The sequence below is a fragment of the Peromyscus californicus genome, unplaced genomic scaffold (genome assembly GCF_007827085.1).
Source record: "Peromyscus californicus insignis strain IS unplaced genomic scaffold, ASM782708v3 Scaffold_3__1_contigs__length_106647218, whole genome shotgun sequence".
Taxonomy (NCBI): Eukaryota; Metazoa; Chordata; class Mammalia; order Rodentia; family Cricetidae; genus Peromyscus; species Peromyscus californicus.
The window spans coordinates 93,853,566-93,870,634 of NW_026294551.1; the positions used below are offsets into that span (position 1 = coordinate 93,853,566).

General features: G+C 55.2%; 1 protein-coding gene across 2 annotated transcripts; it reads left to right on the forward strand.

The window, feature by feature from the left end:
- Nucleotides 1-6,104: 6,104 nt before the first annotated feature.
- Nherf2 (NHERF family PDZ scaffold protein 2) lies at nucleotides 6,105-16,753 on the forward strand. 2 transcript variants are annotated; one of them, XM_052759056.1, is made up of 7 exons: nucleotides 6,105-6,473; nucleotides 8,789-8,989; nucleotides 13,906-14,085; nucleotides 14,294-14,447; nucleotides 14,512-14,555; nucleotides 15,311-15,373; nucleotides 15,578-16,753. In XM_052759056.1, exons 1-7 carry the CDS (start codon nucleotides 6,261-6,263, stop codon nucleotides 15,734-15,736), a joined length of 1,014 nt encoding a protein of 337 aa, XP_052615016.1. In that variant the 5' UTR covers nucleotides 6,105-6,260; the 3' UTR covers nucleotides 15,737-16,753. The 2 variants fall into 2 exon arrangements, with proteins under 2 accessions (XP_052615016.1, XP_052615018.1); XM_052759058.1 differs by lacking the exons at nucleotides 6,105-6,473; nucleotides 8,789-8,989 and adding an exon at nucleotides 9,006-11,413.
- The last annotated feature ends 316 nt before the right edge of the window (nucleotides 16,754-17,069 follow it).

Below are 17,069 nucleotides of genomic sequence, written 5' to 3' on the forward strand. Positions count from 1 at the left end.
CGACTGTCCTGGAACTCACTCTGTAGACCAGGCTGGCCTCGAACTCACAGAGATCCTCCTGTCTCTGCCTCCTGAATGCTGGGACTAAAGGTGTGTGCCATCACATCTAATCCAGTTTCCCCGAGTTTTGACTGTGATCTTCAACAAATTTAACCTTCCAAGACATCAGTGACCTGACCTTGTCATCCCTGGATACACAATACTCCACGGGCTTTCCACTGCCCGTGGGATAAGCTTAACGCCCTCACGCCGTATACTCAGCTACACTTATTTCCTGTCCTCCTTAACGCCTACTGAAGCTTGTAAGATCCATGAGCAGATTCCAGAGCAGCCTCGGGTGTACACTACAAAAGACTCTTCAGGGCTTCAGGCTTCTTTGGTGGCTTCTCCAGCTCTGGGCCTCGCATGCTTAGGCCAAGGTACACAAACCTGTTTCCTTGGGTCTGAGCAATGTTTACTCAGTGCTTGCCAGTACTGGTGCCGAACGCCAAGTAGTTAGCAAATGTTTGGTCACAGGGGCTGGGGCACTTGATTAGGTTACCTAGAGCTATCCCATTCTAGAAAAGTAGGTGCCAGGTCCAGGGTGAAGGGCAAAGCTAGCTGAGGCCTATTAGAGGCCAGGCTTCTCTGCCTGTTACTCTCCAAGGCCCGCGTTCCTATGCTTGGATGGTGTAACCAGCCCCAGGGCCTCAACCAAATTCCAACTCCGCAGAATTGGAATTGGTCTAAATCAGGGAAGTGAGGGCTGAGGTGGGCTTTTCTGCCTCCTCACCCACTGCCCACCCCCTGCCCACCCCCTGCCCGCCCCCAACCCGACCCCGTTCTTCCCCGCGATGGCGCAATCGCTTTCATTTCCACCAGGTGGCGCTAAGCAACTGCTGTTGGCGGTCCACAGCCAAGGGCGGGCGCAAGCGGGGAAGGGGGCGGGGCGAGGTCTCGGAATCCTTGAAGGTGGCCAGTTTCCTGTCCTTCTTTTCCACTCTTTCTCTTCCTGCCCTGTCTCATTTTCTCTGGATTTCTGTTCTTTCTCCTTTCGTTACGCTGATCTCGCCTGCTCCAATTTGGGGTTCCAAAGAGAGGCGCCATGTAGTCTAAGGGAGAAGGCCTTAGTGAGACCTGATAGATGCGTGCAGGACCATTACTGCCCATTAGGGTAGGAGCGCTTTGCCAGGACGATCCCAGCCTCTTCCCAGTGTCAGGATAATGGCTCCTCCCCAGGGACAGCATTTCCCAGGCCCCGCCCACACTCAGCTTTGCCTCTTTCAAGAGAGATGCATATACATTTTTCAATGTTTAGTGAAAGACCCTTTGTCCCACCAGGGTTGTAGGGCAGCCCAGTCTAGGTTACGCTTAGATAATCCAAAAGAGGGGAGGGTTGAGAGGTCAGATAGGCCAGCTCTTTGTCACACAGGTGACCCACTTGGATAGTAAGCTGTAGGATAGGGTGTAGCCGAGTGGGTGACATTCCTCAAAGCTTCTGATGACCTTCTTAAGGGATGAAAAATGCCGGGCAGTGGTGGTGCACGCCTTTAATCCCAGCACTCTGGAGGCTGAGTGAGTTCGAGGCCAGCCTGGTCTACAGAGCGAGGTCCAGGACAGCCAAGACGACACAGGAAAACCCTGTCTAGAAAAAAAACAAAAAACTAGAAAAATAAAGTCTGCTGGACTCTTATGGCTTCTTTGACCACAGTCCTATCCCATTCTCTGAGGCCCGAACACCATGGCCAGGTAGACCTTCATGCCTTGTTGGTCTGTTTCTACTGGCTACTCTACCTGCCACTCAGGTCTATGGGGTGTCCTGTCTGCCTAAAGCCTCTGGGAGGATTAGAGAAGCAGATCTAGGATAAGTGATCTTAGAGACTTGGATCACCCCCACCTCCACCACACCAGGCCTCCACTCTTCCAATATGCCTGACACTCATTCCTGCTCTCCCTTGAAAAATGGTTCCCCTTGCTCTGTCCTGGCTGTTTTCATTTTGAGACAGGATCTCACTTTGTAGTCCTGACTGGCCTGGAACTCACAGAGCTCCAACTGCCTCTGCTTCCCTAGTGCTGGGATTAAAGGCGTGCGCCACCACACCAGGTTCTATTTTGTTGTTTAAATAGGTGTTTTCTTGTCCAGTTTGATTTGTGGGGTATGTGTATTTTAATTATGCATATGTGTCTGTGTGGGGGGTGCAAAGGCCAGGAGAGGGCGTTGAATTCCCCTAGAGCTGGAGGAACCAAATCCAGGTCCTCTGCAACACTAAGCCATCTCTTCAGTCCCTGCTTTATTTTTTTTCTTGAGTCAGATTCTCATGTAGCCCAGGCTGTCCTCAAAGTCACTATGTAGTTGAAGATGATCTTGAACTTCTCATCCTCCTGACTTTACCTCCCAAGTGTTCAGATTACAAGCACACATGACAGGTTTATGGAGTGGTAGAGATCCAACTTAGGGCTTCCTGCATGCTAAGCAAGCACTCTTCCAGCTGAGCTACACTCTCAACCCTGTGTGTGTGTGTGTGTGTGTGTGTGTGTGTGTGTGTTAGGTCTGTCTATCTATCTATCATGTATGTATACAGTGATTTGCCTGTATGTCCGCCTGCATGCCAGAAGAGGGCGCCAGATCTCATTACAGATGGTTGTGAGCCACCATGTGGTTGATGGGAATTAAACTCAGGACATCTGCAAGAACAGCCAGTGCTCAACCCCCTGTGTTTAAGTTTTTGAGACAGGGTCTTCCTGTAGCTTAGCCTGACCTCTAACCCATGGCAATCCTACCTCAGTACCTCAGCTTCCATTAGTCTGATTTTAAAGTCTTTAAACCCTGCGGTGGTGGCGCACGCCTTTAATCCCAGCACTCGGGAGGCAGAGCCAGGCGGATCTCTGTGAGTTTGAGTCCAGCCTGGTCTACAAAGTGAGCTCCAGGACAGGCTCCAAAGCTACACAAAGAAACCCTGTCTCGAAAAAACAAAACAAAACAAAACAAAAAACAAAAAAAGAAAGTCTTTAAAAAATTTTTTTAAGAATTATTTCTTTTCATGTGTGTGAGTGTTTGGCCTGCATACATATATGTGCTCCACTTGCATGACTGGTGCCAGGAGGGTGTGGGACCCCCTAGAACTGGAATTATGAATGGTTATGAGTTGACATGTGAGTCCTGGAAGTCAAACCCAGGTCTCTTGCAAGATCCATAAATGCTCCAAGGGCTCTTTAACTGCTGAGACATCTTTTTAACCCTAAAGTCCCATTTTTCTTAAATGATGGCTTTCAAAACATTTTTTGTTTGTTTGTTTTGTTTTGTTTTTCAAGACAGGGTTTCTCTGTGTCGCTCTGGAGCCTGTCCTGGAACTCACTTGGTAGCCCAGGCTGGCCTCGAACTCACAGAGATCTGCCTGCCTCTGCCTCCCGAGTGCTGGGATTAAAGGCGTGCACCACCACTGCCTGGCAGTTTGTTTATTTTTTAAAAAGATTTATTTGTTGTCAGGTGGTGGTGGCACTTATCTTTAATCCTAGCACTCAGGAGGCAGAGACAGGTGGATCTCTGTGAGTTCCAGGTCAGACTGGTCTACAGAGCTAGTTCCCGACATCTAGGGCTACACAGAGAAACACTGTCTCAAAAAAAATATATATATATATATAATTTGTTGCCAGGTGTTGGTGGCACACATCTTTTTTTTTCCCCCAAGACAAGATTTCTCGGTGTAGCCCTGGTTGTCCTAGAACTTGCTCTGTAGACCAAGCTGGCCTTGAACTCACAGAGATCCGCAGGCTGGCCTTGAACTCACAGAGATCCGCAGGCTGGCCTTGAACTCACAGAGATCCGACTTCCTCTACTTCCCAAATGCTGAAATTAAAGGTGTGTGCCGGAGCTGGACCTGATGGCACATACCTTTAATCCCAGCACTCGGGAGGCAGAGGCAGGTGGATCTCTGTGAGTTCAAGGCCAGCCTGGTCTACAGAGCAAGTTCTAGGACAACCAGGGCTACACAGAGAAACCCTGTGTGTGTGGAATTTATTTGTTTATGTATTTGATGTATATAGGGCTTTGTCTGCATATATGTCTGCACACCAGAGGAGGGCACTGGATCCCATTATAGATGGTTGTACACTGCCATGTGGGTACTGGAATCAAACCCTGGTCCTCTCAAAGACTGAGCCATCTCGCCAGCCATATCCTTTGTTCTTGTTCTTGACACATGATATCCAGGCTGACTATAGACTTGTCATCCTCTTGCCTCAGCCTCCTGAGTGGTGGGATTACAGAGGCGCTGCCTCTTCCCTTGTTGCCCCCCACTGCTGGCCCAGCCTTCCTCGGTGGCTCAAGCCAACGCCAAAGATGCTGCCTGGTCACTGTCACCTTCCTTGGTACTTTTCAGCCTTTTGCTTTGGGAACGCCTTTGTTACTACTCTGCTGTGGCATCCTGGTTCCTGGCCCCTCTGTGACCACATGTTCCTGGTCTGGTTTTATTCTCATCCCATTTTTATTCATGGGCCGAGTCCTTGATGGCAGAAAGCCAGTGAGGGCCCAAGGTTGAGGTGAGAAGTCCCCGACCTTCCTCAACTCCTGGCCTGGAAAACTCCCATCTTGCCAACCTCCTCAGTGTGACCACAAAGCTGCAGTTAGTAAGTCTGGGTGTTCCTGGTTGTTGGGAGACAACTTCCAAGTTCCACACAGGTGGGATATACAGCAAGCACACTGCTTATACACATTATCTCACAATCTCCATGGGTAACAGCATTAGGCTGGGCCCAGAGAGACCAGTCCTAAAGCAGACAGGCAGACAGACAGAGATAGCCAGCTGGCCAGAGCCTATGGCAGCATCAGCTGGAATCTGCAGAGAGGCTTGGGGGCAGGGAGCAACAGAGCATCCTCAGCCTAAGTGCCTTTCAGGGGCAGCCACTAGGGTGTGGGTACCCAAGGGGCTGCTGCCTAGGATGCTGCTCAGAGGCGGGTCCTGGTGCTTGGGTGGAGGAGAGCCCAAGCTAAGGGCTCTGGAGAGAGGAGAGGGACAGGAGAACACTGAGCTAGGGCTGCATCTCCTATCCACATGGGGAATTGTCTGAACTGGCTTTTCCTGACCCAGGGGGACCAGGTAAGTGAGGAGCAGTGGGTGGGGAGATGCAGACTGGATCCCGGCTGCCGTAGGTAAGGGAGAAGATACTTCAAGGTCACAATACTGGGCCCCAGCAGAGGTGCAGGACCTCCCTTCTCCAGGCCTCAGTTTCCCGGTCTGTAAAATGGCCTGTTTCCTCTAGGGTTGTTCTGGGGGAAACTATACAGGAATGCGGAAGTGATTCTCTGAGGGACTATTGTCCCGCAGGGGTAGGTGAGAACTTACGCAATTGTGAAAGCAAGAATGTATGGGGACAGGGGATGGGGGATCTACAGGGGCTTAATATGGGACAGCTGATCACCACCTAGAGCTCAGGGGCCGAAGTCCGTCCTCAACACAGTTCATACCAGGTCAAGAGGAAGGCAGCAAATACCCTCCCATCTCTGCCAGATAAACTCACGTCCCCGAAAAGCAGGGAATGTGGGGACAGGATGTTTAGTGGACAAACACTTCCTGGGAAGGGGAAGGGGTCACCTAGTCACTGGCTCTAAGGTCCTAGGTTACTGTCATGTCTCTTTAAACTCGTATTTTTGCCTGTTGCACTCTGGGTTGGACCAGGACAACTTCGGGGATCTAGATTCAGAGGGCAAAGTAGGAGCAGGCAGAGCAGGTCCGGTGGGTAGAGGGTGCATTCTGAGGAAGGAGCGCAGCGGCCCCTGCTCTTCCCCTCTGGTCTCTGTGCAGGGTGTCTCACACTGGACCCTTTCTCTAAGCTCCCCATTTCAGGAACCTCTTGAGTGTAGGGTATGCAGGTGTCTAAAAGAGTGGTTCCTGGAACAGAAGGCGAAGGTGCTGGTGCTACGGAGGGTGGTCAAAATGGGATGAGATAGGAGTTCCAGGGACTCCGGAGTTGCCTGACCATGCAATCCTCACTCCCTGGTCCTCCAGGGTTTCTGGGCGCCGAGGCAGGGGCCTAGCTAGCGGGGCTTGGGCTCGGGCGGGGGCAGCCAGGAGGGCGGGGAAGGGGCGGGCGCGGGGGCGGCGCTGCAGCAGGAGCAGGGGCCAGGGCCAGAGCCGAAGCCGGAGCCCGAGGCGACGCGAGCTGAGCGGGAGCCACCGAGGCCGCTGCCTGCTCTCCCGCCCGCGCCCCCGCCACCTCCGCGCTCCAGCCCGCGGGTGGTGTGAGCCGTGGCCAGTCGCGGCCAGCCAGGGGGCAGCGGTGCCATGGCCGCGCCGGAGTCGCTGCGGCCCCGCCTGTGTCGCCTGGTGCGCGGCGAGCAAGGCTACGGCTTCCACCTGCATGGCGAGAAGGGCCGCCGTGGCCAGTTCATCCGGCGCGTGGAGCCAGGCTCCCCAGCCGAGGCGGCCGCGCTGCGCGCCGGGGACCGCCTGGTTGAGGTCAACGGCGTCAACGTAGAGGGCGAGACGCATCACCAGGTGGGTCCCTGCGCTGCGCCCCGCCCCCGGCTCCCTCCTGGGGGCGCGTCCCTACAGCGCTGGCCAAGATGCCAACGGCCCCCCGCTTCTGCGTGCCGTATGGTGGGACCCGGCAAGGGTCGCGCAGGGGCCTGCTTGGGCTCGGTGTCGAGGTGTGGGACGTGGCCGGCCAGCTGGCCTCCTGGTGAGGAAGCTCAGTCCTGCACTAGCGGGGGAGGGAGGACATCCTGGTAGGGAGGGGCCGCACTGCGGCTACTCTGGCCAGGGCCCTGGCTGCTTCTGCTAGTTTTGGCCTCTGTGTGCCATGGAGGGGGAGGAGGTGGCTAAGGCACCTTGTGGCCTTGTGGTACAGATGCTTTTCTGTCAGTGTGTGTGTGTGTGTGTGTGTGTGTGTGTGTGTGTGTGTGTGTGTGCTTGCAGGTCTCTCTGGGGTCATCCATATGAACACACTACCCAACTGTTTCAGGAGAGGGTGAAAGCATGATTGTGTCAGTGCTGGAACGTGTGTCTAGGGTTGTGTGGCCCCATCAAGCATGTGTGCCAGCTGTGTGTGTGTGTGAGTGTGTGTGTGTGTGTGTATGTGTGTGAGTGTGTGTCCCCGAGTGCCTGGTTATACTAGTGTACTTCTCGTGGGCCCGTATGTCTGGGTCTGGAGGAGTCAGCTCTAGTGGCAGCATATTCTTTGGTTTCAGAAACAGCCTCCTCCTGAGAGGCTGCATGGCCCTGTAGAGGTCACTGTCCAGCTCTTGTCTCCTGCAGCTAGAGGAAGGCTGTTCTCTAGGCAGGTTCTACCCCTGGGGTCTCTGTATCCCACCGAGGGGTAGACACACCTCAGACCTTGACTAGAGTCCAGCCTCCCTCCACCGTTTCTGTTCTGGATCTCCAGTACCAAGCATGTCCATGACCTACCCATGTGGTCAGTCCTGGAGCCTGGAGAAAGCAGGGTGATTCTTGGCTGGGCCACAAGTTGAATTCCTGTCTCCTCCAGGGGTCTGCTTTCTACCTACAGTGACCACTGGATTTGGTTGTGTGCTGCTGCAGAGGTTGGGAGTGGAGCCCAAAGGTTGGCCCACAGGCAAGGGAGAGCCCAGCAGAGTTGGTGTCATCTGCCTTGAGCAGTTGCTGGAATCCACCTGTTTATCCCAGGTTTCTAGGGTGCTAGTCTCCAAAGAGTTTTACAGAGAGCCACATTAGAACTACTGCTCGGGAAGATAGAAAGTAAAACCATAACTCCCATTTTACTGAGAGATAGTGGGTGACTGGCTTGGTTCCCATGCCAGAAAGCTTTGGGTGCTGGGATCCTTCTGCTCTGTTGGTCATGGGGAGAGAGGATGATCACTGAGGGGCCAGGTGAAGATGGCCTTGGGTCGGACCTTCTGTCTGTGATAGCATGTACTAAGTGAAGTAATGGTGGGGATCCTGTCTCTTCACCCCCAGGCCGTGGGGGTGCACTTGTTAACGCTTCCTGCCCTTCAGATGTCCGGTGGGCATGTCTCCCTTTGAACTCATACTAACATCCTGCATGATCCATGGTGGCTCTCCACGTCACAGGCACCCATCCAGACACACAGATGGCTGTAAGCCACACCTGTTCACTGCTGTACCTGCAACTGTTCGCCTTACCTGCTGGAGTGGAGTCCTGCTTACCTGATATATCTGAGCATCTTAGGTAGAATCCCTAGGTCTTCACCTCTTTGCAGGTCCAGCAGGAATGGGTTTCTGGTCCTGGTCTGGAGGCAAACTGGAGTTCTAGATCTTGCTGGGTATTAGATTCACATTGCATCTCAGAGAAAGAAATAGACCCAAATACTCACATTGGGGCCAACTGAGTTGCTCTCTCCTACATCTATACCAACAGACAGATTTTAAAATAGACAAACATACAGACACACACACACACACAAAAGCACACACACATGTGCATACATACAGGTAAGCATGCACACACACATGCATAGACTAGACTGAAATCCTGAAGCTCAACTGAACAGTTTCTGACTCTCCCATCTGGCTGCTCCTGGCAGCTCCTTCCTGTCCTTACCTGAGCTGAGTGAAAGGCCGCAAGAGGATCCTGAAGTACTAGCAGCCTGGGCTCCAGCTCCAGGGAGAAGAGGGAGGGAGCTACTGGAACCTGGGGGTGGGGGGTGGAGCCCGCAGGCCTCTCAGTTCAGCTGCCCACTCACGGCAGGCCAACTCCTGCCTGCTGTCTGTGAGCCATGCCTAGCCGGGAGTGGTGCCCTTTCCAAGTGGTGCCCTATCCGTGTGCTGCCCAGGGTGTTGGCTGCTGACCCGGTCCTGCTACCCACCCATTCCAGGTGGTACAGAGGATCAAGGCTGTGGAGGGGCAGACTCAGCTGCTTGTGGTGGACAAGGAGACAGATGAGGAACTCTGCAGGCGACAACTGACCTGCACTGAGGAGATGGTCCACCGAGGGCTTCCACCAGCCCACCACCCCTGGGAGCCAAAGCACGACTGGGCATGCTCCGGCAGCCTTGGCTCGGACACTGGCCAGAAGGTATGGTGGGCTATGTCTGGGGACAATGAGCCTTTTCCAGAACTCCCACCACTGCCCCTAATAATAATCCTCGCTTTGATCAAGTCTCTAGCCTCCATTTCTTCGCGGGACTCTTTGCCTACTGCAGTAGGCCACACTCTGTGCCCTTGCTGGCCACTTGTGGCCACTCTTCTGTCTTTGTTCCCTCTACTTCAGATTCCAGTGGCTGAGGAGCCTTGGGAGGAGCTGCTGGCACAGGAAAGGACGGAGTGTCTGTTAGATGTCTGTCGTCCTGGGCTCTGTCCATGTCTCTGTCTAAGCCATCCAGTGTGCTCTGAAGGCCTTGGGTGGATTAGATCCTGCTGCAGTGGGGTGGAGGGCTCCAGGGAAATGGGAACAGGGACAGGGACTGGCATCCAGGTGAGCTCCATGTGGCTCCTCCTAAGGAGTTTCTGGGATGAGTCCTTCCCTTGATTCCCCTCCCTAGGGAGTCCTTGTGTGCTGTTGTCGCGTGGCCCCTGTTAGGTAGCACCTCCCTCTTGTCCCCTTCCAGGATAGGAGACCTGGAAGAAACAAGGGAAGGTCTGTTCCACCTCCTCAGTAGCTAATTTAGGAGGAACCTGGGGCAAGAGGAAGGGCCCGAGGCTGTTTGTCCTGTTTCTTGGAGGCTCTGGTGTTACTGTCTCTCACATCTTGTAATTATTATTTGAGCCAAGGGCTCCCCACATCCAACTCGGAGAACCATTGGCTGGGGGTTGCTGGAGGGTCAGGTGACATTTGCCTTTGACCTCACCCAAATGTCTCTTCCTTGAGCTGATTGGGCCTGTGCGGATCCCCGAGGGACCTGTCTGGAGGCTGGGAGATGACATTCCCAGTGGTAAGGCCAACCTGGGCAAAGGTGTCTGCTTTGAACCTGTGGGATTCTTTTCTTTCTTAGAGACCTGAGGGCAGGTGCCAAGTCCTGGGATCTAGATTCTGCCCTCTGGCTGTTTAAGATCAGGAGTCTTTAGAAGGAATCTTGAGGGAACAAGATGGGGCCAGGCCCATCTTCCTCTGGCTGAGGACTAAGAGCCTCCCTTTTTCCCAAGCACCCCTTTCCCCTCCGTAGGAAGAAGTCCTGTTGTTCCTCGCCTGTCCATTCATTTAGATGCAAACAGCCCTATTCACCTTCCTGTGGAAAAATCCACCCTGGGGCCTTATCTGCAGATGGGGTGGCCCAGGCCCCTTGGCTGTGGGTGGGTCCTTCCCCGTCATTGCTATTTCAGGCTTGGAGGGGCTGCAGGAAGCCCTAGGAGGGGGCTTCCTCTGGGCGTATTTTTAGAGGAACAAAAGGGGTACAATGGGCTGTCCCATGGTAGATGGGTCAGATCTAGGGACAAGGACTCGAGGAGGTATAGGAGCCTAAGAGACAGTGTTCCCCTGGAAGAGAAAGGGGAGCCTCATATGACCTCTACAAACCAAGCTTAAGACAGCCTGCCTCAGTTTGGGTGTGGGAGCCTGAGAGGGTTGGGGCACTGGGGGCTGGACAGACAGGTATGCCTCTGCTCTGCAGGGTGGGGGTGTCCACTGGGTGACCCCATGGGAGGTTAGGGCTTTCTCGGCCTCCCTGAACTTGTGTCCTCTGTCCCAGCCTGCAGGCTAGGGGAGGTGGGCCAGGGGAGAATGCGGATATGCTCTGCCCCTCCCTTTGGAGGCGGGAAAGCCTAGTCAGTGGTGACTCAGCCCGGGGCCATTCAGGGCTGGGGGTGGCTGCAGCTGCAGTGAGCTGATTCTAGTGATGACAGGGACTGCCCCCAAACAGAGACCCAGCAGCCAGCAGTGCCAGGGACGGGGAGGTAGTGATAGACCATGCCTTTCCACCCCCTTCGGCCTACCCTGCCCGTCCCTCCTGGAGGACTTGGGGACTGAGTCAGGGTGCTGTAACTCTGCAGGTGGTGGCTTCGTGGTCCAGGATGGTGTGGAACAAAGTGATAGCAGCATGCTTTGGGGACTCCCCTGGTTCTTTCTGCCCTCTTTTCTCTCCCCCTCATCCACTGTCTTCTGTTCTCCAGCCAAGGTCCCCTCCCTTGACTCCCTGTCTCCACTGCCCTGGGTCCTGGAGCAGGGCAGGGCCTCCCAGCAGCTTCCTTCCTTCCTTTCTTGGGACGGAAACCCAGCAGGGTGTGGGGGGCGCCGGACAGGGGAGGGGGTTCAGTAACCACCCTGCTACCCAAAGTGAGTCAGCCCTACGTCCCCACCCATCCCCAGGGAACCTGGGCCACAGTGGGAGGTAGATAAGTAGGGTGGCAGTCTCCTCGGCTGGCCCAAGAGCTCAGGCCACTCCAGGCTGGTCACCTCCTGTTTGCCGTTCCTAGCCCACCTCTCATGGCTCGCTCCAGGAATACCATGCTGCCTGCCTCAGCCCCAGGAGCTCCTCCACAGAACTTCCATCGAGGGTTTGTTCAGGTCAGGTGGAGTTGGGGCAGAGATGGGCTGTCAGGACCCCAGCCTTAGCTCAATCTCTGGGAAGGGACAGAGAACTTGGGGATGTTTGTGCCTACAAGACGGACCCCAAGCAACAATGGGGGCCTTTCTCTGCTGGGGCTGGTGAGTCATTATCTGGTGGGGGGGGCAGAGCTTGGTTCCTAGGGCACCCCCATATCAGCCTTTGTTTGGCTATAGGCTCAGCAGGGGTACTGGGGCTCGCCCAGCTCTATGGCTCTGTGTCTCAGAGCCCGTGGGAGCCAGAGGGCCTGTCTGAAGAAGGCAGGAAGTGTGCTCACAGCTAGGGCTGGGAGGAAGAATTCCAGCAATGCACCCCTCCCACTGCTCATGGGGGCATCCTACCCCCACTTGCTTGCTCTAGCTGGCCCCCTCTACCCCACAGGCTTGAGGGTGCGCTGCAGTCCTTATACTTGAGGGCCTTATGCCAGGCCTGGCACCACTTGGACACTGCTTGTGGCCAGAGATGGTTTAGGCTAGTTGGCAAAAGGGATCTTTCAGCCTGTGCTGAGAGGTGGCTGGTCTGGCTTGAGGCTGGGGGTTGGCCAGAACAGCCCCTCAGGAATGGCCCCTAGTTTCATGGTCACAATAGCTTGCCAAGTCCTGCTTCCCGTCTGGGAGCCCCAAGAAACCCTGCCCTGTAGGCTACCACAGAGGCCGTGGGAAGAGGCCACCGGGGCGAGTGCCATGGACATAAGCTTGCGTGTGTGGGTGGCTGTGTGTGTCCTTGCTGCTTGTTTATGAGTGTGAGCTTGGATGTCTTGTCTCTCTGGCCACATGATGTGGCCCTGCCTCCTAGGACATGACTTTGGCCAGGAGTGGTCACACATTTTCTTGCACTGTTTTGACACTGTCTACTCCAGTTCTCTCCCTTGTGAACTAGTCTCTGGCTGTCCCAGGCTGTTTTGATGGGTACCTCTGTTAGGGGCTATCAGGGCCTTGCCCCAAAGCCCTAGACCTTCAGCTGTGTCCTTTCGAGCTGACAAATCTGTGCAGTGGGGTTCTGAAGATCTCTGAGGCCTTACAAGCCTGAATTCAGCCAACATTGTCTAGCTGAGCCCCTGGGGGACTAGGGGACAGTTTAACGTCTGTAATCCTTGGTGTGATGGGGCAGATGGTGGCTGTGTACCAAGGGTCAACAGGAGACTCCAGCTGGGCTTTGGGGTCAAGGAAGGGGTCCTGAGTGCAGGCCAGACCAAAAGAGGGTATCTATGTTGAAGGGACATCCCAGAACCCGAAAGCCAGGAGTGGCCCTGCATGGAAGGATGTACTTACTCCTGCATCTGGCTGCTACCCATGGACATGGATAATACCACATTTAGGGTTTGGAGCTAGGCATGGGGACATATGCCTATAATTCCAGTACTCAGAAGCTAAAACAAAAGATCACTTTGAGTTTTGAGTTTGAGGATAGCCTGAGTTACAGTGTGGGGCCAAAACACCAACAAGGGCGGTACAGTGGGCAGCTGGGATAGTTAGACGTAGTCTGGGTTGGGGGAAGACAGGTGCCTGAGATTTAGGGATCTGCCCTGAGACCTGAAGGACCCTCCCTGCTCTATGGTCCCCCAGCCATCAGACATGCAGGGGCAGGGGTGGTAGTGGAAGATGAGGGAAATGCCCCCAGCCTTGTCACCTGGACACACACCCAGAAACCTGAGCTGCCACCTGCCTGCCCACCCCAGCCGCTGGCCCTTTGTAATTGGGCACCGGCAGCCGCTGGCCATTCAGCAGCAGTCTCTGGCTTGGCCCTTGGCTGGGGTTGGGGGTCAAAAGGCTGGCCCCTGGCTGCATAGCTTCCTGGCCCAGAGATCTTCTGCAGGATGCCAGAGGTAAAGAAAGGCAGCCTGGGGCAGTGGTGGGGGTTCCCTGTGGGCACCATGAGCCCTTCCATGTTGTGGGCTAGGAACCATTGTAGTCTGGGAGTGGCTGTCCCTGGATCTTTCCTACTTGAAGCCTCTTCTTTCTGGGCCCATGGGGTGGGGGCAGTGGTTCCAGGTAGTGTTGGAATTCAAAAGCAAACAGCTGCCACACAGCCCAGGGAGCCTCTTGGAGGCCTTGAAGAGAAAACAAAGCTGCTCAGGCCTCCAAGGCACCAGCCCTACAAAAGGGAGGCAAAGGAGTAGGAGGAGGAGGAGGCTGTGAGACCTAAAGGCACACAGTCTTGCCAGGTCCTGTGATGGGGGGCGTTATCCCATCTGGTCTCCCAAGCTGTACAGTGACCCCTATGCATTCTTCCATGGCTCCTGCCAGCAGCTCTCTCCTTAGATGTTTACATGTTTGGGGACAGGCTTTGTCACTCACCCCACAGCTAAAGCTGTGTTACAGGCAGCTTTACTAAGCCCCTCAGTCAGGGGGCACATAGAGTGTTTGGCAATGAAACCTAGGATTGGTTCCTGAGAGCACAGGGCTGGGAGGCTGCGGGGTAGAGCCTGATCTCACCTCCTATGTGTCTACAGGATGTCAATGGGCCCCCAAGAGAGCTGCGTCCCCGGCTCTGCCACTTACGAAGGGGACCCCAGGGCTATGGGTTCAACCTGCATAGTGACAAGTCCCGGCCTGGTCAATACATCCGCTCTGTGGATCCGGGTTCGCCTGCTTCCCACTCTGGCCTCCGTGCCCAGGACCGGCTCATTGAGGTACCCTGGGTCCCTGTGTATTTGTGTGTCCATGTCTGGGCCCTGGGTCCCTGCAGGAGGAGGGGAGACAGAGGGAACTTGAGCTGGTATTCCTCTTGCTGCCTCGGCTGGTGGTGGCTTTGATGAATATTTGATGGCACACCTGGCTGGGTGGCATCGGGCCGCCTGGGCCCCTCAGGCCTTTCTGACCCTGTGTGGGTGGTGGCAGGTGAACGGGCAGAATGTGGAGGGGCTGCGCCACGCCGAAGTTGTTGCCAGAATCAAGGCACGGGAGGATGAGGCCCGGTTGCTGGTGGTAGATCCTGAGACTGATGAACACTTCAAGAGGTTGCGGGTCACACCCACTGAGGATCATGTAGAAGGTAGGCTACTGTCTTAGGGGCACAGGGTAGGGTCAGTGCAGTCACTAACATGCTATTCCCACAGGTCCACTGCCATCACCAGTCACAAACGGGACCAGTTCTGCTCAGGTGAGAGAGTGGGCCCAAGTGACCATAGTGTACCTCTGCCTGTGTCCCCAGATATGACAGAGGTTGCTTCTCGGGGAGATCTCTGCACTTGAGGATGTACAGTTGTGAAACCTATTTGGCCTGGTCATCTCAAAAATACCCACTGTGCTAGCCGGGCATGATGGTATACACCATTAATCCTAGCACTTGGGAGGCAGAGGCAGGTGGATCTCTAAGTTTTGAGGCCAGCCTGGTCTCCAGAGCGAGTTCCAGGACAGCCAGGACTACATAGAGAGACCTTGTCTCAAGACAAAACAAATACCCACTGTGACTCCTGTGTGGGGTCAGCACTGAGGCTGACACGGTGGGAGGGTACCTGGGGTCCTAGACTGCCCCTCCATGCTTTGTTCCTTCATGACTACCGAGCAGTCTTCAGTCCTTGCCTTCTTGGGACACCAGCCCTGGCTGGACATCAGGTGACATTCACCTAGCTGACTCCCACTGCTACAGCTGCTCTCCCCTATCATGACTGGCCAGGTCGGGCTCGCCTGTTCACTGCTGGCTGCCCGTTATGCCCTGGCCTAGACGGTGACAGAAGTGTGATACTGCTGAACAAGGAACAGATGAAGCTGTGCCGTGTGTGTGTGTGTGTGTGTGTGTGTGTGTGTGTGTGTGTGCGTGCGTGCGTGCGTGCGTGCGTGTGTGTGCGCGAGTGTGAAGTTCTAGGCGCACCAGGGTGGGGACGCTGGAACCACAACCTACCCTTGGTTTCCCAGCTCAACGGTGGCTCCGTGTGCTCATCCCGAAGTGACCTGCCAGGCTCAGAGAAGGACAATGAGGTAATTCTGCTGTGGTGCTCACACATGGGGTTTCAGAGGGCTTAGGAGTTAATCTCCATGGAAATACCTACCAGGACAGTGGGGCTGCCATTTCCAAGCAGCCTCTTGGGCTGGTTGTCGTAGGCCCTGAGGTGGCCTCTGGTGTAAGTTCCTTGGGAAGGTAGCTGCCAGGGATATGACTCACTGCACTTTACTTGTACCCAGGATGGCAGTGCCTGGAAGCGAGACCCCTTCCAGGAGAGCGGCCTCCACCTGAGTCCCACAGCAGCTGAAGCCAAGGAAAAGGCTCGAGCCACCCGGGTCAACAAGCGGGCACCACAGATGGACTGGAACCGGAAGCGAGAGATCTTCAGCAACTTCTGAGCCCCTCTCTGCCTGTCCGGGGCCCCAGGGTCTCTTCCTGCACGGACCTTGGGCCTTTCCAGAGCTCCCCAAGCCTCAGCAGACTGGAGGGTGGTATCACGCCACCCAGGAAACAACCCATGACCCCACGAACCCTTGTCTTGTCCACTGGGTGCTGCGGCTGTCATAGCAAGATGAGGGAAGAGAGAAACCCGGAGATGAGAGAGAGAGAGAGAGAGAGAGAGAGACAGAGACAAAAACGGACAGACAGACAGACAGAGACAGACAGAGAGACAGAGAGACAGAGAGAGAGGGAGGAGCTGTGAATGGTGGTCTGCCAAGGGCCTTTGCTGTTCTGCCTCAGGCCTGCTGACTGAAAGGAATTCATGTTTTTGCTTTTTTTCCTAAAAGGTCTCCAGCTCCACATATGTTTCTAGTTAATAGTGGAGCCCCCTCCCCCAACCCCTTGGGACTCACTCTCTAAATAATTGCAATAAAACAAACCTTTCTCTGCAAACCCTTTCTTACCCACCCTGTCAGCAGCGCCATCCTGAGCAGAGACCAGGGACTCTAGGGAGCAGCCACCAGGGGCCCTCAGGGCCAGCTGTGTGTGTAGGAGCTTACACTCTGTCCCATCCCTAGCATCCCTAGCGAGGCACGGTCCCTACGCCAGGCCTCTCTTCCCTGCCTGGCTACCCCTGTGCTGCCTCCCACATGCTGGGTTCTGGAATGCAAAGCCTAGGCTCTCTGAGGGGCCAGAGGATGGCGGTTCCATGACTCCAAGAGGGAAGCCTCTGGACCAGCTCCTTATCCTGCTCTGCAGCTCCCGAACCTGGAGATGGTGGGTCTGTGTGAGCCATTCCCAGATGATCCTGGGCTCCTGGGCCTGGCCCCTGCCTTATGCCTACCTGGCACCCACCCTCTAACCTTTCCTCAGTGCTCTCAACGCCCAAACTCACTTATCGGCACTGCAGTCTGCCTCATAAGCCATAGCGCACGCGCGCGCGCACCCTCAAATTAAACAGGCCTTGCCTTGGACTCTGGCGCCTGTGTCTTTTCTGAGTCTTCAGTTGAGGGGCAGGGGTGAGGAATGACAACATCATCTCCTCCTACTTCTCCAAGACCCGTCCTGCTAAGCCTTGTGTCCAGCAGCCCAGAGTCTAGGTCTCCAGAGTTCTGTTAACATGGGGTGGGTTCCTGGCACAGGCTGAGCAGAAGTTCAGAAGCTAGAAGGTTCAGGGAAGTGCTGGGGCTGCAGGACAGAGTGTGAGAGTTCACAAGGACAACACCCCCCCACCCCCACCCCCGCTGCAGGCTTCCCAACAGCTGGCTGCAGCTGGCTGGCTCTATTTCC

What these genes read in the sequence shown, in the direction of transcription:
- Nherf2 (XM_052759056.1), top strand. Translation starts at nt 6,261, where the DNA reads ATGGCCGCGCCGGAGTCGCTGCGGCCCCGCCTGTGTCGCCTGGTGCGC. An exon ending in CCCAGGACCGGCTCATTGAG is followed by an intron (nt 14,086 to 14,293) that starts GTACCCTGGGTC and finishes GGGTGGTGGCAG; the next exon opens with GTGAACGGGCAGAATGTGGA. An exon ending in GCTCAGAGAAGGACAATGAG is followed by an intron (nt 15,374 to 15,577) that starts GTAATTCTGCTG and finishes ACTTGTACCCAG; the next exon opens with GATGGCAGTGCCTGGAAGCG.